The sequence below is a fragment of the Lissotriton helveticus genome, chromosome 1_2 (genome assembly GCF_964261635.1).
Source record: "Lissotriton helveticus chromosome 1_2, aLisHel1.1, whole genome shotgun sequence".
Lineage (NCBI taxonomy): Eukaryota > Metazoa > Chordata > Amphibia > Caudata > Salamandridae > Lissotriton > Lissotriton helveticus.
In genome coordinates this window covers 84,176,932-84,204,086 of record NC_136058.1, presented here as the reverse complement: position 1 = coordinate 84,204,086, position 27,155 = coordinate 84,176,932, and the positions used below count along the sequence as shown (strand labels likewise).

At 42.4% G+C, this 27,155-nt stretch overlaps 1 protein-coding gene across 1 annotated transcript in view; it reads left to right on the top strand.

Annotated features, from left to right (window-relative positions):
• SGIP1 (SH3GL interacting endocytic adaptor 1) overlaps positions 1–27,155 on the top strand; it is a 1,317,316-nt gene that overhangs the window by 1,102,486 nt on the left and 187,675 nt on the right. The window contains exon 18 of the mRNA XM_078668946.1: positions 3,409–3,541. Coding sequence (XP_078525072.1) covers positions 3,409–3,541 — 133 coding nt within the window. The remainder of the gene's footprint in view (positions 1–3,408; positions 3,542–27,155) is intronic.

Genomic DNA, 27,155 nt, shown 5'->3' with positions numbered 1-27,155 from the left:
CAGCGATACGATGCTCAGATTAAGCTCGATGCCTTTAGCTTAGTGACCTCTGATGAAGTCCGTAAGGTTCTTGGGGCCATGAAGAGTGGTTCACCGAGAGACCCGGTCCCGATGAGATACCTTAAGGAGATAACTACCATTGTGGAACCTGTAACAGATCTTATCAATGCATCCTTTACACAGGGGTTGGTTCCACCGAGCTGGAAAAAAGCGGTCGTAAAGGCCCTTCTGAAAAAGCCCGGTCTAGACTCCTCGGACCTGGCGAATTTCAGACCGATCTCCTTGCTACCCGGGTTTGGTAAGATTGCGGAGAAACTGGTTAACCGGCAATTTCTGGAGTCTAATGGCATGCTGCGGACCTCCCAAACGGGATTCAGGCCGGGCCAAGGCACTGACACCGCCCTTCTGGCAGTCGTGGAAGAAGCCAGGAGCATTTTGGACTCAGGAGGATCAGTGGCAGTGATCCTCCTGGACCTCAGTGCGGCTTTTGACACCGTGAACCATCAGGTGCTACTCCAACGACTGTCAGAGGTGGGCCTGACGGGATTGGCCCTGAAGTGGCTTGCGTCGTTTCTCCATCAGCGATCTTACCAAGTTTGGGAAGGGAGTGCACAATCCGCCCCCATCCCCCTGCAATGTGGTGTGCCTCAGGGTTCTTCCCTTATCCCCACATTGTTTAATGTTTATATGGCACCATTAGAGGATGTGGTGGCACCACTGGGTATCAAAATCATCAGCTATGCTGATGATACCCAGTTGGTAGTGGCCCTCTCCCAACTGGGAGACCATCCGGACCGCCTGCACTCCTGCTTGTCAAAGGTCTATGCTTGGATGGGCAACTCAGCATTAAAATTGAATGGCTCCAAAACAGAGTTGATGTTATTAGGACATTCGGGGCCTTCTTTGCCGCCAGGTAACTGGCCGAGTTGCCTTGGCGACTCTCCAACTCCCAAAAAAGAGATCAAAAGCTTAGGCGTGTGGCTTGAACAAGATTTGTCTTTCAAGACCCACGCAAAGAAAACTGCTGGAGTCTGCTTTTCTTTGCTGCGATCAGCCCGCAAGATACTACCTCGGCTCCCGGCGACCTCTAGGAAACTCCTTATCCAGGGGTTGATTGTTTCGAGGTTAGATTACAGCAATGCGCTTTTTCTGGGCGCGCCGGAGGCAACCCTCAACAAACTTCAGCTGGTGCAGAACGCAGCAGCAAGGCTGCTGCTGAATGTGTCCAGGAGACAGTCAGCAGAACCAGCACTAAGAGCTTTGCATTGGCTCCCTGTGAGGGAGAGGATAACATTTAAATCCCTTTGTACAGCCCACAAAATCCTGAGTGGAAGAGGTCCTCCCATCTTGGAGACCTTGGTGCTCCCCTATAAGGCTACTAGAGCACTACGCTCTGACCACAAATGCCTGGTACAAGTGGCCAGAGTAAAAAGAGCCCGGACGGGCGGAAGAAGATTTTCTGTGAATGTGTCTAAGTTATGGAATGCGTTGCCCATGAATTTACGGACAGAAACCAGCATTATGCAATTCCGAAAGCTGCTTAAGACTCATTTATTCCCCGCCTAAGGTTGTCTTTTCTTCCCTCTGCCTCTGAGTTATGTACGGGCGCTGGGATGCCCTAGGGTAACCACGCGCTATATAAGACTCTATAATAATAATAATTGTGATACCATGATGTTAATCTGTCATCCAGAATGAGATTCTTACATCTGCATTTGAGAATATAAAGGAAAGAAACAACCAGCCTACTCATCAAACTTACAGAAAGAAATCATTAACATTAGAGTAAAAGTCTTTATGCTTTTTGTATATCCACTTTCTTTTATAATCTTACTACGTTTGAAGGTAGAGATATATCATCCATCCACTTTTCTTTCTTTCAAGAATTGCATTTTAGCCTCTGCCACAGTACTTTATTAATCCATAAAATGTTAAAAAATCTTTTTTTGTTAGTGATGATTGCCACTTCTACAGGCTCTTTTTGATCTAGGTAGTGATGCCTCATAGACACCATTAGTCAGTGGTTTCTTTTCTGGTAGTGTAGCAGTGCTCATGAAGTTAGTGCTGAAGCATCTTCCTGGCTTTTGGAATAAACGTGCTAAATGGTATACTCTCATGGATAGCCACTCACTTTAATTCTCACTAACTCTTGGACATCTGTGATTAAATGCACACAGTTTGCATTAATTTCAGAACAAACTCAGTCTTGTTCTGGTCATTGCAATCACAATACCCCTTTGAATGCCGATGCCCTACCTCCCTCCCCTCCCCCCGCCCTCCCCCTCAACTGTTTTGGGTTTCTGGGAAATGCACTTCCTCTTCAAGGTGGTCCATATGATGTGTTGTGTGTACTATACATCCTTGGTTTACTACTGGGTAGGCACCATTGAGTCTCATATGTACATGCCTGAATACATTAAATGAAAGTGAATTACTTATGGATAGTTGTGAGTGTAAATCTAAGCAACTTGCTTTTAATCTCCACTACTACATCCTTTACTCTATCCACACATTTACTTTAAACAACCAGTTACTGATTCTTTAAAAAAAAAATACAGTATCTTATTTATACATAGAAAATAATAGTTAACTTGCTTTAAAGGATTGTGGGGCTCAAACTTAGCGTTAGTTGAAAGCTTCTTTATAAAAGTTAAATCTGAAATAGCATTATTTATATGTAGTAGACATGTTTTTGGTACTTTAGTTTACCTCGCAGCCTGTTCTAAATTTTGATTTATACGTGGGATTGACACAAGGGTAAGTAACTGTGTTGAAAATTATGACAAAATATTGAATTAAAAACAAGTGAGATTTAAGCACAGAACAGGTTATGCAGCTTGATCTCGTTTCTGGCTGTCTTCAGGTAGTTGATAGCCCTGATTAGGGTCTGGTGCATACTGTCAAAATGTAATCGAAATACTGACTAACTGAAAAAAAAGTGATTGGAAGGTATCCTAGAGGGGGTTGAGGGTGCTTTTCCAGAAAGAAGTCTTGGTAAAGGGCTCAATTGGATTTCAAAACTGACAAATAGTAAAACATTTGAAAGTAGAACAGAAAATATAATCTGGATTGATGGAAGTCAAGTGAAAATAAATGCAATACAATAACAAGGAATACATGAATATAGTTGGAAGGAAAGAACCAAGGGGTTCACTCAATTCACAGAAGGAATGAGAAATACATTATTAGAATCCTTTCTTTTTGTATTTTTTTTTGTTTTCTAGTGAATATAACCTGGGCATGGCACAAATACATAATGTATAATATATAAAAATACACTTAAAGATTTACTCTGTCCTGTATGTAATGATGCTTTCTAAACCAGAATGATTTGTATTACTATTTGCAGAATCTGGCTTTAAACAATTCTGTAATAATTCCCTATGTTTGATATTTTTAATCTAACAGTGACAATGCACAGCCCGATGCCAACACAAAGGAATTTTGGGTAAACATGCCAAATTTGATGTCCCATCTCAAGAAAGTCTCTGAACAGAAACCACAAGCAACGTATTACAATGTTGATATGTTAAAATATCAGGTAAAGTAATGAAATATTTCCAGGTTTGTCTGCATCTAATTGCTGTTAAGAATTACATGTAGTCCTCAACTTTAAAGCATTGAGATAAAACTTTGAATAATTTAAATTTGACACCACAAAAATCAATATCAATCAATATAGAAAAATACCCACAATGTATGTATTACTGCTAAATTAATCACTAACATTAGTCTAGCTTGGTAACAGATGAGTGAAATATAAAGCAAAGCATTGACTGTAAAAAAGACAAAAATCGTATGTAATAATTGGACTTTGCAATCTTAAAACAGTGTAGGAAAACAAAATGTTTACCCCTTCCAGTGTGATATTCGTGAAATGCTGGATCTGATGTTGCTGTTTTTACAAGGCAATCAATGTAAATTTTGGTGTTAAGATAAACTAAAAATCACAGTAAAAGAATGAAGTATGACGGAAATCGACCCATTGATTGCTATCATGAACACTGTATAGCTCTACTGCGTTCTAGAAACCATGCAAAAAATAATATTGACATTTTCAGATATATTCAAATCTGAAATCACATCTCCCTTTTAAACATAGCCCATTAAAGAATGAGCATAGCCAGATAAAGCAGCACACCTCACAAAGAGTAAAATCTGTGGTGTGCTAGTCATACCCCAGGCTGACCCTGTTATGCTGGTTGGGCACATCTTTAGCAGTTGAATGGTAGTTATTTTCCTGATCTTTAGTATGAGGATCTGTAAACAATCGGCTTAGCCCATTTCTTTTCATATTTAATTCCATTTTGGTCAGAGTTGGGTAAGAACATGACATGTCACAATTGTTGATGCTGCTTGTTTAACACATTCATGTGTGAGAAGTTTTGATTTTGTTTTACACTTCCCTTAGCTATTATATATTAAGTGTTTGTTTTTAATCACAGTCTATCAGATGATATCCTTGAGGTTAATGAGATCAAGAGTGGATTTTCCTAGGTAGGGAGCATAGTGGAACATCCTCTGAATCTGCTACTTGTGGATCTCAGACAGGAATGAAGCCAAACAGAGCTCCTTTCTCAATCCCAATTCCACCTTGGGCCAGAGATTCAGAAAAAGGTGCAAGACACTGATTGTGCCATTCAGAGCAATTCACATCACACACCTTCTCTTGCATTATTACAATCCATTTTGGCATGGAGATTTATGTTGACTGAATCCTTGACAAGGCATTTGTTGTGCCATTCACCCTGAGGACATGTCATCACTGATATCTGATGGAGACTTCTAGCCGCAGATCAGACTGGCACCAGTAGTATCATCTTTCAGCTCCACATGGCATTGTCTGCGGCAGAAGTGACGTGCGTGGAGCCTATATAGGTACCCCCCAGCGCGCTGTCAATTCTTTTCTTCCCGTGCCAGTATGAATCCAGCGAAAGCTACCCCCTCAATTTTTGACTGACCCTTTTTGACCTTTTGTAGAAGTCTTTTGAAAGATGTCCTATAGGAAGCTGCCTTCAAGCCCTGCGGTGTGTCACACACATTTTGGTGACGGACACACATCTTGTTTGCCTCTCGTGCCTCCAGCGTGACCATGACTCGACGGTCTGCTTTGACTGCTGCACCGTACATCCCAAGGACTTGAGGCAGCGATCCCTCAAGCTCCTTTCCACTAGACGTGCGATGCCGCACCGGTCTCGTTCCTGGTCAAAAGGAAAGTCCCGGGATCAGTCGCACACCCATCGATCTTTGTCACAGTTGAATTGTCTGACTGTTCCGGTAAGTCCCGCAAGAAGTTGAAGAAGTCTTCGACCTCACCCTTCCATCAGTCATTCGACGAGATGAGGGAGCCTATTTATTCAAGGCCCAGTTCTGCGGTTAAGCCTGCACTGGCTCTGCCTCTCCCAGAGTTTCCGGGAGCCGGGGCAACCCCTGCCCAACTCTGCAAATTTTATGAAGCCACGCACCTCATATATGGGCGGCCCGTCCCCGCTGGCATGCCTTAGGGCCCTGCATTGTCAGGAGGGGCCCCTACTGGTTCCCCACTAATGGGTTTGCCCTCTGCCGCACTTTGACCCTTTGCACCCATGGATGGAACCGGACCAGCGCCCGGTTGTACCATCTCGACCTTCCCGACTGGCTCATGGACATGCCTTATGATGGCTACTGTCTCTTCGGAGACTAGGCAAACTCAGTGATGAAGTGTTTCAAAGATAGTAGAGCTATGGCCAGGTCCTTGGTGCTTTACTTGGCCCTTGCCAACCCCAGCCTGCCTTTCCCTCCTTTCGTGGCCACAGAAGGGGCTTCCAGCCGCGTCTTTACGCAGGCCAGTCCACCACCCCAACGGCAGCTGCCTCCTCCAAACTTCTTTAGTTCACTTTCCAACAATCATGTTCAACCAGTGGTAGGCATGATACGCCATCACCTGCACCACTGGAGGTCGATAACATCAGAACGCTGGGTTTACCTGATTGTCCGATGGAATGACTCCCTCCCCTTCATAACTACCTATACTCCCATGCCACCCACTTGTGACAGGCTGATGGATGACCCTCTCTCCTTACTCCAATAGGAAGTGATGGCTCTATTGGCAAGGGAAGCCATAGAGAAGGTGCCGACGCCAGAACTAGGTTGTGGTTGTTATTCCTGCTACTTTTTGGTGTCTAAAAAAGGCAGAGACCTGTGTCCTATCCCCGACCAGTGCCCTCTCAATTTCATCCTCAAGAAGGAGAAATTCAAAATGCTCAAGCTTGCTTAAGGTATGTCCGCCTTGCAGTCAGACCTGAAGTTCCAGTGGGGGCATCATCAGGGAAATCTCTCCCACCTGGTCTAGATCTTGGCAAAACTGTAAAAGATCTGCAGTGGTGTTAACAGACCTCGATTGAGTCAGCGGCAGACCCCTCTCTGTCTCCAACCAGATCTGACAGTGGTGGCAGATTCTTCACTCCTGGTATCTGGTAGCCATCTCGGAGAGGTGAAGATCAGAGGCCTCTGTTCTCCGTGGGAATCTAGACTCTACATCAACCTCTCTGGGCTATCTGTCTGGCACTGAAAGCCATTCTACCCTCCATCAAGGGAAGGCTAGTGTAGGTGTTCACAGACAACACCACCGCCATGGGGTACTGCAACAAACAGGGCAAGGGGTTTGTAGACCCTTTGTCAAGAGACCCTGCGCCTCAGGACATGATAAACGTCAAGGCATATCCCTGGTGTTAAAACACCTGGTAGGCTTTCTGAACACCAATGCGCACAAACTCAGCCGAAGATACCTAGCAGATAACGAATGTCCTCTCCAGCCGAGGTGGTGTAATGTCTATTTCTGCAGTAGGGAGAGCCTTAGTTAGATCTGTTCACCACCGCCGAGAACCCGCAGACGTTCTGCTCACTGGAGTTTCCAAGGCGGCTCTCACGCAGACTTTTTTCGTCTCGAGTGGCGCTCTTGCCTCCAGGACGCCATTCTGTTCATACCACTGCTGCCTAGATTTCTCAAGAAGATCAGGTGTGACTGGGCCCAAGTCATTCTTGTGGGTCCATAGTGGTCTCGGCGAGTTTGGTATCACGAGCTGTTGAGCCTGGCCTTCGGTCCTTCAATCAGGCTGCCCCTTGAGGGGTGAGCGCAGCAGCAGGGGTGGGTTCTCAGCCCGAACCTGTCAATGCTCTGTCTTCTTGCGTGGAGATCTAGTGGCGACAGTTGACAGCTTTCGACCTTCTGCCCGAAGTCTGCAATGTTATCTAGGCAGCCAGACGTCCCTCCACTAAGACTGTATGTGCCTGTCACTTGGGCAAGTTTGTGGCATGGTGTGCAGAAAAGCAAGCTTGACCCTCTTTCTGCACACCTTTCAGCTTATTCTTTCTCTTGCTCAGCAGGGCTCTGCTTTGGGCTCTGTAAAGGACTATCTTTCTGCCATCTTAGTCTTCCTGAAGTTGCTAGTTCAGCCATCCCTCCTCAAATCTCCTGTTGTAAATAGGTTTTTGATTGGTCTACAACACAAATTTCCACCTTCACCCTTTATCATGCCTCAGTGGGACCTCAATCTTGTACTTACATTTCTGATGTGCTCTCTGACTCCTTACCATCAAAAAGGCCTTCCTAGTGGTGATAACGTCTGCCCGGAGGGTCAGTGAGCTAAAGGCCTTGTCATCTAAGCCTCCTCCCCTAACCGTTTTTGCAGACAAGCTGGTTCTTTGTACCAGAGCTTCCTTCCTGCTGAAAGTTGTCACTCCATTTAATATAGAGCATTCTATCATACCTACCTTTTATGCTCTGTGGCATCTCTCTATGGAATAGGTGCAACTGCATTGGGTGGACCCAAAAAGAGGTTTGTGTTCTACTTTGACGGTTGAAAAGATTTCCAGGTGGGCGATAAACTCTTCGTGGGGTATGTCTGAGCAGGGAAGGCTGTGCAGAAGAGGACCATCTCCTGATGGATCGTGCTCTGTATTAAAATCTGTTACACACAGGCCAAGAAGCAACCCTCTGAGGGTTTGCGTGCTCATTCCACCAGACATAAGGCTATGACCACTGCATTAGCATGCGGTCTTCTGGTTCTGGCCATCTGCCAGGAAGCAAAGTGGGCTTCTCTGCACACCTTCACCAAACACTACTCCCTGGTTAGTCCGGTCCATCGGGATTGGCACTTTGCCTGTTTGGTCCTGCAGGACTTTCTAGTATGAATTTGTTCTGCAAACCTACCTCCAGGGAGGTATTGCTTTGTATTTTATTCTAAGGAAAGGAATCTGCAGCTAGAAGTTACTATCAGATGAACAGGTTACTTTTGGTAACGCCTCATCTGGTAGAGACTCCATCCAGAGCACATTCCTTACTGACCCGCCCATCCTCTCTGATCTGCGAACAGATTTCTAGGGTCAAGGCTGACCCCTTTCAGGGCATAGTTTTCCACCCAAGTCGTCCATGTTCTTTGTGGTTCTGTAATCCTGCCATGGAACGTCGCAAAAAGTAACTATCTGCGTGCTGGGGTGGCGCCTATATAAGCACCGCGCATGGTACATCTGACGCAGATGACGCCATGCTGATCAAACAATGCCTCCTAACGGCATGCAGGTGTACTGCTCACCAAAAATATCTGGATCTAGTCTGACACCTGGGGATAATTCTAAGGTAAGGAATCTGTGGCTAGATAGATATCTCTACCAGATAAGGCCTTAGTCAAGGTAAGTAACTTGTTTGTTAATATATAGTTGTTTGCCGCATTCTCCTATTTGGCCTGTGAAGTAAAGCTGTTATTTCATCCCTCGGCAAAAGATTTGGCTAAACTATCGGTTTCAAACCTCTCAGCCTTGTGAAAAGGGAAGCAGCACTTGAGGATGCTAGGTAGAAGATATTAGGAAAAGAATTGTAGAAAAAGCACAAGAGTACAACAACTATGCTAGTACAGATAAACAAAGGAGATTAAACATATCCTTTAGTACTGCTTGAGGCACGAGAAAGAACAAAATAGATTTCCTATGGTCCTTACCAAGAACAAGACATTATGCAGGTCTGTGTGGGTAACGAATATTGAAACATTACTTAGAAGGTACGCAAAATAGGTTGGAAGTGGAAAGACTTGTGTTAACCAAAAAAAACACCACAATCGTTGGCATTTAGTTCACAAATTTCAATGACTCACGGAAAATGTGGTTCCTCATTTTAATTTCTTTATTTCAACACAAGGGGAATGAAGCACCATACAGCCGACGCGTTTCGTCCCATAAAAGGGACTTCTTCAGGGCTGTTAAAAATAAACATTTAAAAAGACATATAAAAACACACATATACAAATGTGCAAACACACCAATATATATACAAATATATACACATTAGACATTTGCATCCTTCCCAGTCCGGCCTTCGTCCGGGTTTCTCCACGGAGACTACCCTTTTGGGCGTTACAGATAATCTTCGCCTGCTTTTGGATCGAGGAGAAACGGTTGCGCTGATTTCACTCGATCTCAGCGCAGCCTTTGATACTGTTTCGCATGGTATCCTTCTCAGATCCCTGGCTTCCATTGGCATTGGCGGAAAAGCCTTGGACTGGCTTAAGTCCTTTCTATCTGATCGTACTTTCCAAATCTTTTCAAATTCATCCTCTTCAAAAAGTTACCCCTCCCCGCACGGTGTACCCCAGGGATCAATCCTTAGTCCCCTCCTTTTTAATTTGTATGTTACACCCCTGGCTCATGTTGCACAACGTTCTGGATTAAATTTATTCACTTATGCAGATGATTCCCAAATTGTTTTTTCACTATCTCAAACGGATTCCACTTCTCCCTCCCCCCTACAAGCAGGCCTGAGCGAAATATCCGATTGGATGAATCGCAACCTGCTTAAATTAAATGGTGGAAAGACTGAGGTACTGGTCCTCGGAAATAAACCTGACCTTTGGAGCTGTAGACATTGGCCTACTGCCATGGGTCCCTTACCAACACCGTCAGAACGTGTGCGGAATCTTGGAGTAATTATTGATGGGGGACTATCTATGAAAGATCAGGCTAATAAAGTCGCAGCCACCTGTTTTACCATCCTGCGGTGGCTACGTAAAATCTTTTGGATACTTCCCTCTAATACCCAGAGATCCGTCGTGAATGCCTTGGTGACCTCGAGGTTGGACTACGGTAACGTGCTCTACCTGGGGTCTACCAAGGCTGTCACACGCAGCCTCCAATTGGTACAAAACGCTGCGGCACGGCATCTTTGTGGTTGCCGGAAACGAGACCACATTACAGAACGCCTGAGGGAGCTTCATTGGCTTCGTTTTGAAAATCGGGTAAAGTTTAAGGCCTTAAGCTTCATGGACAGGATTAAAATTGGAGTAGCTCCCCTATACCTTCAGGCGCTTGTCAGTCCCTACACCCCTTTTCGCTCACTCCGCTTCTCGTCGCATCATCTCTTCAGTGTACCTAAGTTTAGGCTCACTATAATGGGTGGAGGTTCCTTTTCGACCTTAGGACCCAGATTGTGGAACTCACTTCCCTTGGACATTCGGATGGAGAATTGCCACATGCGTTTCCGCAGAGCTGTGAAAACTTGGCTTTTTGCCCAATAACATCGCCGGCAGGAGTCTTGCTGCATTTGTCTTTTAGCGCCGGGAAACCCTTTTGGGTAGCTGTCGCGCTCAACAAATTCAATAAATAAATAAAGCAGGACACAACAGCAAGAGTCCTATTTTAAAAAAAACGTTGTTAGCATCCCACTTACTGTTATTATGCGTATAAACAACCATCAACAGACAGCATGAACAATTATATGTAACCAGGTATAATTACGTGAGCAGTAACATATTCAATTTGGATTAAGACCATGCACCTCAGGATAAGAGACGTCACTCAACATGTCCGGTATGAGCCAAGATATCAATAACATATCAGAAAAGAGTTAGACGAAAAGAGATACAAAGAGTAAAACGGGGAAAGGGGAGAAGAGCGGGGAAAGAAATAAGGCAGGAATATATGTGGAGAGAGAGAGAATATAGAATACGTATGCAAAGAGATGTAAAAAGAAGAAATGTATCAACCGAGTAAAGTGATTTGTGCATCATGAAAGTGGAGGGCATTGAAGCCAATAAAACACAACAGGAGTAATAATATGGCCCATAGTTGATAATCTCCTTGTTAGCCTGATCTGACCATCTCATGCATCCCTCCTCCCTCACCCATTCTTTCCCCCCTATTCCATATTGCAGCAGTAGTCCTACGTTCTGTATACAGGTTCTGCTGAACACAAGGAAAATACATTGGCACCAGTAACCTACAATCGGTGGACTCGTAAGTTCAATACAGAAAGCAACACATCATTTGTCAATACAGATTAAGCCATGTTAAGTACACAATGGGGAATAGTAGACTGGGGAAGGGGGAGATATCTGGAAAATCCAGGCTAAAATGTACCTTGTATAAGTAAAGAGAAATTTCAAGTGACAATGGTAAGTAGTGGCTCTAAAGGATTAGAACCGCAGAGAGCGCGAAAAATGATCCAATAGATCTAAAAGTAAGGCACAGTAAAAGTCAGAACGCTTCTGTATATAGAGAACTACGATATAAGAACAGTCAAGCCACCTGTGTGGGATATGGGCAAAGCAAAGTGAAACTTACTACGATCAAGGCTTCCAAGTGAGTGTATCTGGTCAATGTAACCACTGGTTCACAAGTGTGTGATGGAGAGTAGAAACTATGGGTCCAGAGACTCGATGCTACTGCGTGCGATAATATTCAGGATCTGTAAAGACAAGAGGGAGCATAGTTAATAATATCCCGCTGGTGGGAAATGGTTTGAAACTTCTTATCAAAACTCGAGAGGCAGATGGATCAGGCATGTTGGAAAAGAGATAGTCCCAGGCCTATTTGAGGTCCCATGTGTCATTCATTCACCATTGCATATAGTAAAGGGAAAAACCGCCCGAGAATAATGACCCGAGCCTATATCCAATGGAGACCCTCTTGGAAATAAAGGTGAAAGTGTAAACGCTTACCTATCCGTTAATCTTTAAGGATGTTAGCTCCAGCAGCACATCGTCTATGGTTAAGTGTGGTGGGTAAAATACCCCAATCTGTCAAATAATAGAGCAGATCATATGAGATATAAGACGTGTACCCAGGCAACTTGTGAAATGCAGGTAACCTAATGATCTAGGACAAGGAACAATGTTGCATACCCATTAAAAGTGTGCAGCTAATGGACGGAAATGAACCCTATTAACCTTCAAAACAGAACATGCCTGATCCATCCGCCTCTCGAGTTTGGATAAGAAGTTTCAAACCATTTCCCACCAGCGGGATATTATTAACTATGCCCCCTCTTGTCCTTACAGATCCTGAATATTATCGCACTCAGTAGCATCGAGTCTCTGGACCCATAGTTTATACTCTCCATCACACATTTGTGAACCAGTGGTTACATTGACCAGATACACGCACTTGGAAGCCTTGATCTTAGTTAGTTTCACTTTGCTTATATCCCACACAGGTGGCTTGACTGTTCTTATATCGTAGTTCTCTATATACAGAAGCGTTCTGACTTTTACTGTGCCTTACTTTTAGATCTATTGGATCATTTTTCATGCTCTGCGGCACTAATCCTTTAGAGCCACTACTTACCATCGTCACTTGAAATTTCTCTTTACTTATACAAGGTACATTTTTGCCTGGATTTTCCAGATATCTCCCCCTTCCCCAGTCTACTATTCCCCATTGTGTACTTAACATGGCTTCATCTGTATTGACAAATGATGTGTTGCTTTCTGTATTGAACTTACGAGTCCACCGATTGTAGGTTACTGGTGCCAATGTATTTTCCTTGTGTTCAGCAGAACCTGTATACAGAACGTCGGACTACTGCTGCAATACGAAATAGGGGGGAAAGAATGGGTGAGGGAGGAGGGATGCTTGAGATAGTCATATCAGGCTAACAAGGAGATTATCACCTATGGGCCATATTATTACTCCTGTTGTGTTTTATTGGCTTCAATGCCCTCCGCTTTCCTGATGCACAAATCAATTTACTCGGTTGATACATTTCTTCTTTTTACATCTCTTTGCATACGTATTATATATTCTCTTTCTCTCCACATATATTCTTGCCTTATTTCTTTCCCCGCTCTTCTCCCCTTTCCCCGTTTTACTCTTTGTATCTCTTTTCGCCTGACTCTTGTCTGATATGGTATTGATATCTTGGCTCATACCGGACATGTTGAGTGACGTCTCTTATCCTGAGGTGCATGGTCTTTATCCAAATTGAATATGTTACTGTTCATGTAATTATACCTTGCTACATATAATTGTTCATGCTGTCTGTCTGTTGATGCTTGTTTATACGCATAATAACAGTAAGTGGGATGCTAACAATGGTTTTTGTAAAATAGGACTCTTGCTGTTGTCCTGCTTTATCAAATGTCTAATGTGTATATATTTGTATATAAATTGTTGTGTTTGCACATTTGTATACATGTGTTTTTATGTCTTTTTAAATGTTTATTCTCGACAGCCCTGAAGAAGTTCCTTTTTTAGGACGAAACTCGCCGGCTGTATGGTGCTTTATTCCCCTTGGGTTGAAATAAAGAAATGAAAATGAGGAACCACATTTTCCGTGATTCCTTTAAATTTGTGAACTAAATGCCAAAGATTGTGGTGCACCTGTGCTGTTGTAATTAATCCATTCAGTTCCATAGGGAACTAGCACTGTTACAGTGGGTGCTTTTCAGTGAGCACACACACCCATTTTTTAAATACCGGGTGTATTAATTATCAAATTGGGGTTACTTTTTGGTTAGATGCTGTCTAAGAAGGTCCCACTGTTAGGTTTCTTTGACTAATAAAACACACCAGTTGAGATACCATAGGTTTAAAAAATCAACAGTAAGCTTTAATTTGATGTAAAACTCCATGTTTCCCTCTTCGGGCCAATAAACCTTTTAATATAATTGATGATAATCTTGTGAAAGATGAAACTGGTTTGTGGGAAGGTCCGATCAATTATGATAAAGAAGAAAAATTTGCCTGAAATAACTTTGATTATCTACTTTAACACTAACTGCACTTATCCCTCTCCGCATATGGTTTGGCCTCACTAGCACCTTTCTAGGACCTGTTGTGACATAGCATGGACTAATGTCTGGCCACTTGTGCAGACTTAGAGGATGACCGTCTGATCGCTATGGGAGTTCTTTAGAAAAATGTGTTACACATGATTATAAATCGCTTTCAGGCTGGCTCTACTTTTTTTTTTACTCTTATCACCCTTTTACGCTGTCCTTATAAATCTGTTCTTTTTCGTATCTCTCATTTGTTACTGCTTTTCTGTTAATTTCTATGTTTCTTTTTTAGTGTCCAATCTACGTTTTTAAGATGGACATATATACATTTATAATTGAAGACTGAATTGACAAGGTTGTCAGAGGGTTGAAACCTGAGGCCCACCACACGCCATGAATTTACGCTTCTCATTTAGCACGTCATTCTGTGCTCACACTGATATGATACACAACCTAATGACAGAAGATGATACACTCAATAGACATTCTATGAACCTTTCTGCATTCAACATAACATTGCTACCACCGATAACAGGATCATAAGCTGTACTGGCAGTTTGCATCTCAGCAACAAAAGTAGGAAAGACCTTACTACAACCAGAGGAATGATTTAAAATGCCGTTACTACAATCAGAGGAATGATTTAAAAGAAAAATAGAGGAGGTCTACACCAATAGGTCTTTGAAGGGAAGCCACAACAATAATAAAACAATGACATTCCTGTTTGCCCCCACTGTATCGCATCACAATGCATTGACAGTTGTCTAAGAGAGTGGCAAAAATGAAAATTCAAATTAGGCTTAGCTATCAGGAAGATGGCTAGTTTGACGTTGGAGTCATTGCCTCGAAACATACCACTCTTAAAGATCAAGCAATTCTAGGTGCATTGCTACAGGAAATTCAAACATTTTACATAGTCAAGTAATCCAACGTCTACCACTTTCCCAAAATAACAAATACGTTTTGTAACAAAGAAGGATCAGAATACAGGATCTTTGATCTAAGATCAATAAAAATGTGAGTGAAAAAAGTCAGAATGCTGCAACTTCAAGTTGACTATATGTTTACCATTAATGATAGATTCTTCCTGTTTGGGTCAGTAAGGCTTCATAGCATAGGAACAATGTCATTGTTGTGGTCAAGTTGGACTAAGAGCAGTGAGTCCCCTTTGCTTTAACCGTATAGTTGATTGGTCTGTTTTGCTAACCTGGAGTATAATTTGAAGTAATCGTGTGTCGGCTTTACGTTTTATTAAACAATTCTATTTTTTTCTGTTATTTCAAAGCTAAACATTACATTTCATCAGTGGAATCGTTGGTGTAAAGCCAGTTGCCAATGCATAGTTATGTTCTTAAATGTTGTGTCTCAAAAAGTCCATTTAGAAAATATATGCATGCTAGCAGTTACATTTGTGCAAGCATATTGGAAGGGCCCATTTTTTGTATGTGTACAAGCACTTTACACCACACGACTAATCTGACAAATCATAAGAGATACTGAGGTAAGTCCCATTTATAACATTCATGCAAACATCTCTAGATCTTGTCCACCTTGTCAAACCTTGTGCTGAAACCCTAACTAGCATACACCATTCCTTATGCCAACATGCACCAATCCATAATCGCACACCAGGTCAATATCTTGACTGCCTATCATCAAACCTGTGTCAGGAAATATTTTGGTCTATTGATCTGGAATTAGGGTACACCCCCATCCCTGCCATATATCCATTAAAGTTGTCCTAGGTTCCATCTTCTATCCTGCAGAAGTGTCATGTAACCTCATCCCAAAAGGTACAAATAATTGGACATTGCTAAATAGTAGATTTAAAAGTCCCCACATGGCCATACAATCAAAGATGTACTACCAGCTCTGTGGGTGTACCAAATTTCAATCTGTAGTGGTATGATACATATAATGCAGAATCTTAAGCTGTATCAATATGAACCCGCTTAGCAGTGAATTCTTACTGCACTTTTGGCTCTAGTGGGAAACGTTTTGAAACTCTTGCAGCCTGGCCCCACGTATATCCAGGGTCTGCCTCAGTTTGTACACATAGAAATCCCTGGGTTGCCTTGAGAGAACTCTGCACTCAATGGACCCTATTCACAGGGGGAAATTACACCCAAAAATGGTGACTAGCCAAAAGTAGGAAATTTACTACAAAGTGTCGACTTGCATGTCTCCACTTCCTGAATCGGGTAGAGCCAAATGTACAAGTGTAAAGTTACTACAGACAAAAAGGACCCTAGTGTAAACCCAGCACACCACATGGCCAACCACTTATACTGCAACACCCTCCAGTAGAAATAAATGGAGGCAGGGACAAAAATAGAACCCCGTAGAAAATGTGAACATTAATTAATTTAAACTTTGTACAAATATGTATACATTTATTTTATTGTTTCTAAAGTGTGTATCCGTAAACAAATTAAATTGTACTTTATGAACGAATATTTGAATAGCATTTTATAATTGAAAAATAAATAACTTTAATTAAAAAGAAATAATTTATATTCTAGCTTTTTGTAATTTGTAATACATAATTAAACACAAACATTTTCCTTTAGGTTGGATTTTCTTTTAAATAAATCTTTATAAATTAATTATAATATAATTAACATATTTAATTTAATGTGTAATTAAAAATTGCATTAAGAGTGTAAAGATATGATTACTAACTTTTCCCCTGTGGACAATGTTCACATATATTAAGTTATAGTGAAAATGTAAACATTTCAATTAAGAAAGTTTTTTTTGACATAAAAAATAGTAAAAGTGCTTTTTTGTAAACTAATAATGTAGTTTATTTTATATATAAATGTAGAATAAACTATATAACAAAATATTAAAACTACCGCACTAGTAACTTTGAATTAAATATTTAACCAATTTAAATATATTGCATTACATTAAATTAAAATGATTTCTTTATAATTTAAGCTTTAAGTGTCCAGTCATATGTCGGGGTGATTCTGAATTAGAAGCCCGCACCTGTTTCCCTAGAACCTCCTCAAACCGAAGAAATATCCTGTTGTCCTGAACATAAAGGTCTATTTTTGCAGTCTGCACCATCAATCCACTCAATGGGAAATGTGCTATCCTGTCCAGAATAACTCTTCAATCACTCTTTTTCAGATAAATACATCTAACCACAAATGTCTCACCTATAGAATTCCCCCAGATGCCCAACTGGATCTATAACTTTTCGTAGCAGATGCCATCACTCTTTGATAGATGGCTCTGTGGTGGGCTCACAATGCCCCAAAAAGCAAAGGCATGGCTCTTAAATAAGTACCACACCTGCGCTGATGTCAATTCCTTTTTTTTTTCAAGTGCCCTTTGATTCCCCAAAACGTTTTTCTAGATAGTGTGCTAAAGAAATGTCTCCCCGAAAGACCACAGGCTTTCAACTATGCAGTGATTTGGGGAATCAGCAAGACTGCCCTTGTGCTGACTGTCCCAGTCTGGTCACCACCGCAAACCCATGCCTCCACTCCTGTGCCAAAGTCCTAGTCTGCTCCATCCGCTACGCACAAGCCTAAACTACAGTTATGGATCCGACTCCGAAGCCGGTTTCAAAATTTGAGCCGACTGTGGCTCGTGCCAGGCTTATGCCCCTCTGAGATAACTAAGGCCCTGCCCCATCGGTGGAAGATTCCTAGCTGCGACCTCAATGCTGGTACTGTGTAGTCTGAAAGCCTTGTTTAAACTGGATTCAGACATAGTCCAGGGCATTCAAACAGCCCTGTATGACGAGGATAACTGCAGGAGAATTTAACTCCCCTCTCATTCCATTGGTGCTGGTGTTTATTTAGATTTACAGGATGACACTTACCCTGTTTCTTCTTCTAAGATAGAATTGGATTCCCCACTAGGGAACCTCTTTTCCGATAGTGGTCCACAGGGCAGCAAAAGTGCTGATCCTTGCAGAGCCCTTTCTGCCCTTTAATGAATCTTTAATGGAGACATTGATGGCTAACTAGTCCAAGCTGTGCTTAGGTCCCCTAGTGAGTTGCTGTGTGGCTAGGCATCCTATGCCTGCCCTTAGAGACCCGGTCTTTCTGACCCATCACCGGACTCCTGAGAACTTGGTGGTTCAGGTTTCAAGTTAACCCTAGTGCATTCCCCACTGTTTCGCCTGATAGGCAATTAAAACATTGCCGCATTTGGGAAAAAAGAGTTTCTTATCCGCCAGAATGGCTTTGAGGTACCTTAACGCTGTCTGCCTGCTGGTTCATCAGGCCTTTCTACATTTGCCTGACCGACCTTTGTCTTTGAAGTCAGCAGTTGTGATGCATTTCTTAAGTGTCAGTAAGCTGCCACCACTGTCACTGCAACATCCATACTACACCACCTTCCCTGACAAATTGGTGCTGTGTTTATGCACTTCTGTTCTGCTAAATAAGTTGTCACATTTCAGCATGGCCCTGCCTTTTTCACTCTGCTGACCACTCTAAGGAGACTACACCATTTGGACCCAAAAAGAGCCCTTACTTTCTACATTGAGCACACTCTGGCTCACAAGGTGGATGACAAGCTTAGTATCGGCTTTGCTGTTGCTAAGATAGGAAAGGAGGTTCAGAAACAAACCTTGCCTAGGTGGATCTTCCTGTGCATAAAAACATGCTATGGCTTGGATAATAAAAAAGAGCCATTTTTTGGGCTGTGGGATCACCAAAGCCAAGGCCGCCAGTACTGTTTTGGATAGGAATGTTCTGGTGTTGGACAGCTGCCAAGCTAGTATATGAGTATCCATGCATATATATTGATCAAGCATTACTATCTCAACAAGTCTGCAGGAAGGGCCATTTTGTCTTCTCGGTCCTGTACAACTTCCTGGTGTGAGTACACTTCTCATAAACCCTGCACCTTTTGGGAGGCACTGCTTTGGAATCTATTGAAAAGGTGAGGAGTATGTGGTTTTAACTATCCATAGGAAGAACAGGTTATTTACCTTTGGTAATGCTCCTTCTAGTGAATAGCTGTAAATTCCTCACTGTTAATCCCTTTTTTATATGGAGTGCACTTTTAGGGTTTTCAAAGTTAAATTATGCATACCTGCTCTTGGAGTCTGTAATGGTTGATCCATACCTGAGATGATAAAATGTTTCCAAGAGGAGCTGACAGCCGCACACATTGGGAAACAGCCATTACAACCCAGCAATTAAAACACAAGTGCCACTATCACACATTACCATTACCACGCAGAATTTTACAACGCATATGCCTTTACCATGCATGTCTTTACAACGAATGTCGTTGTAAAGGCACGCATGGTAAAGGCATATGCATTTTGAATGTAAGTATTAGGTAAGTATTAAATGTTATATATATATATATATATATATATATATATCGCAAATATGTAAACCTCCCGCTCGACCACCCACTAATTCGCTATGGCCAACACAGGCTCTATTGGGCTGTCCCTCAATAATGTAAAATGCAACAATAATACTTACAAAGAATGTATACTTTTTTAGAAAAATATATTTGTTTTATCTCTTTTTTTCATTTGTACTTATGGTACCATTTCACGAGTAATGAGACAGACATTTTTTCTTTTTTTAACAATCTGTTATACAAACAAAATTTTTAGAATAGCATAATGTCACCTATGACCAATTGGCAGATCAAAATATGATGATAAATGCAATAAATGTTGTCAAATTAACAAAACGGTGTATAAACATCACCCTACCAGAAACACAATCATACCTGCCTCACATGCAGTCAAAACATACCACACAAACTCATACATACATCACATTACATTCAACAGTTACCAGCTGTGAAATGGATTGCACATACAAACACATGGGATTTAAATCTTCTTAGATGTCCATGGTTATGCAGCCCGCTGGAACCCACCAGGCCAGCGCACGTTTCGGTGGTTAGCGGATTAAGAACACCTTCTTCAGGACCGCTTACTATTGTACATTTAAATGCAGCGGTGGTATGGTTGGGGATCTAAAATTTAAAGAGGGATGAATATCAATCACAACGCCCTAGGAAAGATTTACTTTAACTACAAAATTAATTATTTGATACTGCTACTATACTGTGTGTTCATGCAGGATAAATGGTGCTAGAGATCAAATCATTCACTGTACTGTAGAGTGTAGAAAGAGCGAATCAACAATGTGAGTGAAAAAAAGATAAGAGGGAAAGTTGTTTAGAACAAACTGAAATTTCTGTGCAAAGCAGACCAAGAAAGGGTTTGCCTTATAATCAAACCACAACTCTGTGTGTTGCTCCTTATAACCCACACTTTTTATTTTTGTGTGCTTTACCTAACCCCTTGGTTCTAGTTCTGCTTGTTAGCAGTAGTACGTATGGGCACTCAAATATTCTTCTTAATCTCTGATCTCCGATGTGGCAAAGGCTGGCTTGTATCGGTTGTCCTTTCCCTAGGATATTAAAATGGACAAAAAAAGCTGCAGTATTTAAATCTGTTTGTTAATGTCTAGGATAAGAACAGGCATTTTGATTGTTTGATGTTACCTTTGGGGCACTCTGTTATCCTTATCCTTTATTTGGCTGCTGAATTCTTTTTAATTTCTTATCTAATTCCAACTGGCTTTAAACCATATGTGCCATTGCTGCGATGATACGCTGTATCTGACATAAGGGACAACAAAAAAAGGGGCTTTTAATACAAGTATTTATGCCTAAGGGGAGACACTGTTAAGGTACAATATGTAGTATTACCTATTGTATACTCAGTAGATAATCCTCCTATTGGTTATCACTTTAAAAACTGTATCACACGAGTGCCTTAGCCATAGTCCTGGAACTGCTATAAATTCTTTTTAGAACTTAATCTAAAAGGGGAAAAAAGAGAATTTGCATTGTGCAAAAAGAAATTAAAATATAGCTGGTACACACACGCGCTATCTTTGCCGATAAGTCATTTGCAGCACAACTAATGTGGAAGTACAATCACTTTAAGTCTTGTTTCTACTATCAATTTGGTGACTAAATGAGTGCCCCTCCACTACTGTTTTGGTTATATTGTTCTAGCGGGAAGGTAATCTTCATGAAAAGACTCTATCATTATATATGCAGGAATAGTTCATAGGACAAAGTGTTGCAACAATTCCATATGTAATACCAGCTTGCTGACAACTGCGATGTGTGTGTTGTAACTATCCCCTTGTATCTGCGATTTTAAATAGAGGCTAGCACTGCTGAGCCAACGTGCATGTTCCATTGCGCTAATACATATGCTTAACCTGTTGTCTACTTTGCGCAAAGTATCTGCTTAAGCAGTTTACTTAAAAAAGTAATCCCGTAGCGAGCATGCTGTTATCTACAATGTATGTGCTATGACTATCCCTGTGTTTCTATGATTTTCAATAGAGGTTAACTCCACTCAACCAGCGTGCATTTTCGATGGCGCTAATGGATATGCTTTGCCTGTTTTCTTCTAAGCACGAAATGTCTGCTTACACAGGTCACTTGATAAAGTAATCCCTTAGCGAGGCCAGCAAAAAAGCTGTAGAGATGTGGAAAATCTCCGATGGTTACTGGCCACGTGTATTTAATTCCTTGAACTATGCAGATGCCGCTTGCATATGTACTCACTAGGCATAAAAATGCCAAATGGACTACGCCTATAGTCTAGAAGTTCACTCACCTCTGCTCTGTGGTTTGCTTCTGCCTTTGCCATTTACCTTGCCTGAGTCTCTGTGCTCAGGGCACCATTCCGCGTCTTCCTTATTATGCGTGTATCATTTGCATGACGACATCACTACGGAATCGCAACTTTGAACGTGTTCATGTGCGTTCTCCCATGGGTAGGCGCCATCTTTGCATGGTTTGTGCTCACCAATATTGAGCTGAGCTGGAATACGATTACTCCTAAGTGAAGAGCAAGGCAGGCATACATGCCCTAATAAATGTAGACAGGCTCATATAGGGAAAGATGTATTATAAGAACGCCATAAACCTGACTTTTACATTGAACTCCTTAGTGTCCCTTATAACTATGTTGGCATCTGTTGCTGTTTCTTGTGAGATGCTGGTAATCTATGTGACTGTCCAACACTGTCCACTTGGTGTATGGACATATTGGTTTATGCGCACAACGAGCTCTAATTTCCAAAGTAATAGTTATACACGGTTACTGATATCATGACAGTAATTACTTAGTTTCCTGCGTGTAAAGAAAAAGTGGTTTGTAGCTAAAATAGGATAAGACTCAGAACCTTGTCTACCAGAAATATGACTCGAAAACCATGGTACGAGAGACAATCGCAACTGTCTCTACTGATTACAGAAGGCACGAAGTATAAACAGGCCGAATGTATGTATTTTGGTTTACCCTAAATGCACTGCTAATTATTCATCCATATATAAAGAGGCGGAGATCGAGTTCAGGAACTCGGGCGCCTTGAATCCTGAATCATAATAAAATGGAATACCCTGCACCCTACAGGCCATAATATGGATGAAGAATTAGCAGTGCATTTAGGGTAAATGTTAGATCTGGGGGTCTCTAGTTGGCAATGGTATTCACCTTTGTCCAAATAGGGACCCTTACTTCTAAGTCAAGATAAGGGGATTACACTCTTTAATAACCCCTGGTCACCCCTTTGGTAGCTTGTCACGAGCAGACAGGCTTATCTTAGAGGCAGTGTGTTAAGCATTTGTGAATATACACAGTAATACAGTGAACACACTACAGATGGACACAACACAGGTTTTATAAAAATAAGTATTCTTTATATAGACTTAAACACAAGACCACATACAACAAAAATCCACAATGCTACACTTAAGATTGCTTTAAAGATGACCAAAGTTACTTATTTCAAGTTGATGATAGATGCGACAAAGTTCTCAACAAAGTACCTGGATGCGTCACGCAAAGTAAACAAAAGGCTCGAAAAAGGGGAGATGCGTCGGTTCTGTGATCCGGGGGATATGATGCGTCGTGCCTCAATGCTTGCGCAGAGTAGGGGATGCGTCGTGATCCTTACTGGTGCGGAGGTGATGCATAGATTCTCGGCATGCGGGCCCATTGCTGTGCGCAAGATGGCGCCTTGATGCGATGATCCGGTTGCGATGCGAGAAGATGGCGCCCTTGATGCGGCGATGTGATGATGATGCGTAGATGCTCTGGCAGCCTTGCGACAGCACTGTACTTTGGAGCCGCGACATGCCCTGCGAAACGCGTCTCCGGTGGTGCGATGGCAACTCTCACAATGGCGCCACGCTTCTCCGGTGATGCGACAGCAGGCAGCTTCGATGAACACACGGTTCCAAGGAGATGCGGCGAAGGCTCACTTCTCCAGCGATGCGTCCATTTCAGCTGCGGCGGCGACACGCTTCCTCTCGATGCATCACGCTTCCAGCTCCCAGCGACACGCAAATGTATGGATTTGAGAATTCCCATCAAGGAAATTCAGAGGGGAGCAGGAGGTGAAGTATTTTGTCCCTGAGACTTCAGCAGGAGGCAAGCACAGTTCAAGCCCTTGGAGAATATTCTGTAAATGATGAGTCCTTAAAAAGTTCCTTCTCCTTTCCTTGGCAATGAAGCAACCACTGCAGGCCAACCCAGCAAACAGCACACTGGCAGAGGGGCAGTCAAACTCCTGCAGCTTTCTTGGTTCTTCTCCTTGGCAAAAGGTTTCTTCTTCCAGAAGTGATCTAAAGTTCTTGGTACTGGGTCCCAATATTCATACCCCAAAATCCTTTGTTCTCTGAAGGCAGAGAGGCCTCTGCCTACTCCAAACCAGTTCCTGAGCACTGTGTTTCCATGACTCTCTTCTTCCTTTCACTGTGCAGGGCAGAGACATCAGCCGCCCCACAGGAGGTGGTGCCAGCACAGGGGAGGGAAGATACAGCTCTGGAGCACTTTTTTAAAAAAAACTTTTTTTAAAAACATTTTTATTAGTTTTCTTCGCAGTTAAGCCAAATGAAGTATTCGTTTCAGGACCGCCATTTCGCAGATGGCTCATGCTATCATAGGATAATGAACTAGTATCAAATGATTGGCTCCCCCTCCCTTCAGCCTAAATTCCCTCCCCTTACCCCCCACCCCCTGCCAGCGTGCCCCACCTCGGTTGATCACAATAAGGGCAGCCGACCATCTAGTCGCACAACCCGCTACATAAAGAAAATACAGACTAAGAAACAAATCGGAGCGTCTCCATGAAGACAGATGGGTCCACACATTCACAGCTCAATCCACAATCAGCACCAGCCCTGGTTCGCGACAGAGTGCCCTATCCACACATCCGTACGTCACTGCCTTGCAACATACATTTTCTATATGTCTGGTGCCGGCGCTTGGTCCCCGTGCCCAGGCTCTGTGTGATCTCCCCCCTCCTCATCCTCAGACTCTGCAGGAAACTCTGGAGCACTTTGTTGACATGATTCCTCCTATCCTTTCACAGTGCAGGGCAGAGACATCAGAAAAGCCACAGGAGGTGGAGCCAGCATTGTAGAGGGAAGGCCCAGCCCTATTCAGGTCCCAGGTGGAACTCCTCCCTCCCATCTAGATGCAGAGCTCTCTATTTACCACTGGGCTGCCCCAGCCTGTCTCCTGGAATCCCCCAGCCCTGTCACTCACAAACCCAGACAAGGAATACACAACCTAGCAGAGGCACCCCTGGACAGTTAGGCAAGAAAATACCTACTTTATAAAAGTGGTATTTTCAAACACAGAATATTAAAACCAACTTTTCTAAAAGATGTATTTTATCATTGTGAGTTCAGGCATACTAAATTTGAATTTCTACCATGTTCCCTGAGTCAGTTAGGATTATAAGAATGTAATAATCTAACTACCCATTCTAGCCTATGGAGAACAGGTAGCCTTCAATAGTGAAAAACGAAAATGGCTGTAATTCCCTACTAGGACATGCTACACACAACAGAGCATGTCCTACCTTATACTTACAATGTACCCTGCCATTCGGCCTACCATATGGGTGTCTAATATGAAGCAAAGGGAAGGTTTAGGGACTGGCAAGTGGGTGCACTTGGCCAAGTCGACATGGCAGTGCTAGACTGCACATAGGCCTTGCAATGGCAGGCTTGAGACACACTTTACTAACTGCTTCTGTGGGTGGCACAACCAGTGCTGCAAGCCCACCAGCAGCATTTGATTTTCAAGCCTGGCCACACATGGTGCACTGTACTAGGGGCTGACAGGTAAATCAAATAGCCCAATCATGGAATCACCAATTAGTACATCAATTTAACTTAGCGATCACTTGCACTGAATAGCAGTGACACAGTGCCCAAAGCATATAACCAAGCAAAAACATATCAAAACAGAGGAGGCAATCCGTCAAAATGGAAGGGAGACTCGTGGCAATGATGCCAGGTCTAACAGTAAACCAATAAGCATATAGAAACCAGCTGCAGAAGAAATCTCTAGATTTTAATATTTTAACTCTGGAGATGAGATGAGTAGGAATTCCATTTTGGCGGCGGTGAGCTTGAGATTATTATCGGTGAGCCAAAGAGAAGTGTTTTATAGGGTAGAGTTGAGGGATATGATATCCTTTGAGGAAGAGATTTTGAGATACAATTGCGTGTCATCTGCATACATGTGATAATTAATCTTAGCAGATTTTAAGGAGTCTGCTAGCGGTTCCAAGAATATATTGAAGAGAATAGGTGAGAGGACGGATCCCTGTGGAACACCCACAGTGACTGCAGAAGGCTTAGAAAGGGATTGAATCATATTGACTCTTCAGGATATGTTGTGGAGGAATGAAGTAAGCCATTGCCATACGACCTCTGATAAGCCCATCCTTCGTTAAAGTAGGGTCTGTAGGGACTGTTGTATTTAATAGTGTCAAAGGCAGAAGATAAGTCAAGTAGTAACAGAAGGCATGACTCATTTAAATCCAACATTTTTAATATGTCATCCACCATGTGAGTGCTGATTCAGTGCTGTGACTATGACGGAAGCTGATTAGTGTTGGTCAAGGAGTTGGAAATTGTCTATTTGGTTACAGAGTTGGATCTGGTCACATTTTTCCAAGAGTTTAGCCAGAGAGGGATGTTGGAGATACGTCGGTAGTTGTTGTGAATAGGTCAGTAGTTGTTGGAATTTGAGCAATCTGCCTTAGGTTTTTCTTAAAGTGGGTGTTACTTGTCCTACTTTTAGACGGTCAAGGATGGTGTCTTTGACATTGCGACGCATTTCCAGTCTTAGATCATAAATGGAGATTAATAGCTTTGATCTCTTTGAAGATAGTCAAAGGTGGAGGCTCAATGAAGTGAATAGATTGGTTTAAGGATGAAAGGATGTTGTAGATTTCACCATCATTTTGTGACAGGAGGCGTTGTTTTTGGGGGCCTGCCAGGGTGGATCTCTCCATTCACCAGGTTGGTGGGAGTGTGGAAAGATGAATGAGGCAGCCGGGAGTTGTTCCATCGCTGATTGAAGTTCAGTCTCGATCTTTGTAGTTTTTTCCAGGAAAAAGGAAGCCAACTCTTTGCAGTTTGGGAGAGTGATGGCTCCAGTGTCAAGCGGGTTTGATACTTTGCTTAATGATTTTGAATAGTTTTTTGGGTTGATTTCTGGCTTGGTCAAGCTGAGTTCTAAAAAAGTATCTTTTGCGTTTCTTATCTTTCTGTTGTATGTGTTCCTCTCTGATCTTAAGCATTTTTGGAGTTTCAAAAAGGGAGAAGATCTCCAAGCTCTTTCTGCTGAGCTTGGATTGCTTTTTTCGGAGTCCAAGTTGTCATTGAACCAGGGTTTGGAGACTTTTGTGGATATTTTTTTTGTTGGGGGGGGGGGGCAAACGAGTCAAGGACTTCAAATATGGAAGTATTGTAGAAGCCTGTGAGGTCATGGACATCATCCATGTCGGTCTGAGGAGTCAAGGTGTTACAGTGGTTGGATAAATAGTTACAGTTTAGTTATTTTCCATTGTTGTGATTTCTTTGGCTGCGCTCTCTTCGGGGTCACCCTTAAATTGATGAGGAAGGTGATTTGGTAATGGTCAGTCCAGTCACAGGGGCTAATCGACTCCAAAGTGATGTTGTCCATCTTTGAGGTAAGATCCAAAGTCTCGCCCTTGTTGTGAGTCGGCCTGTGACAGATTTGGGTCAACCCATGGTCCGAGATAAAAGACTCATGCTATTCACTGCCTGGTCATT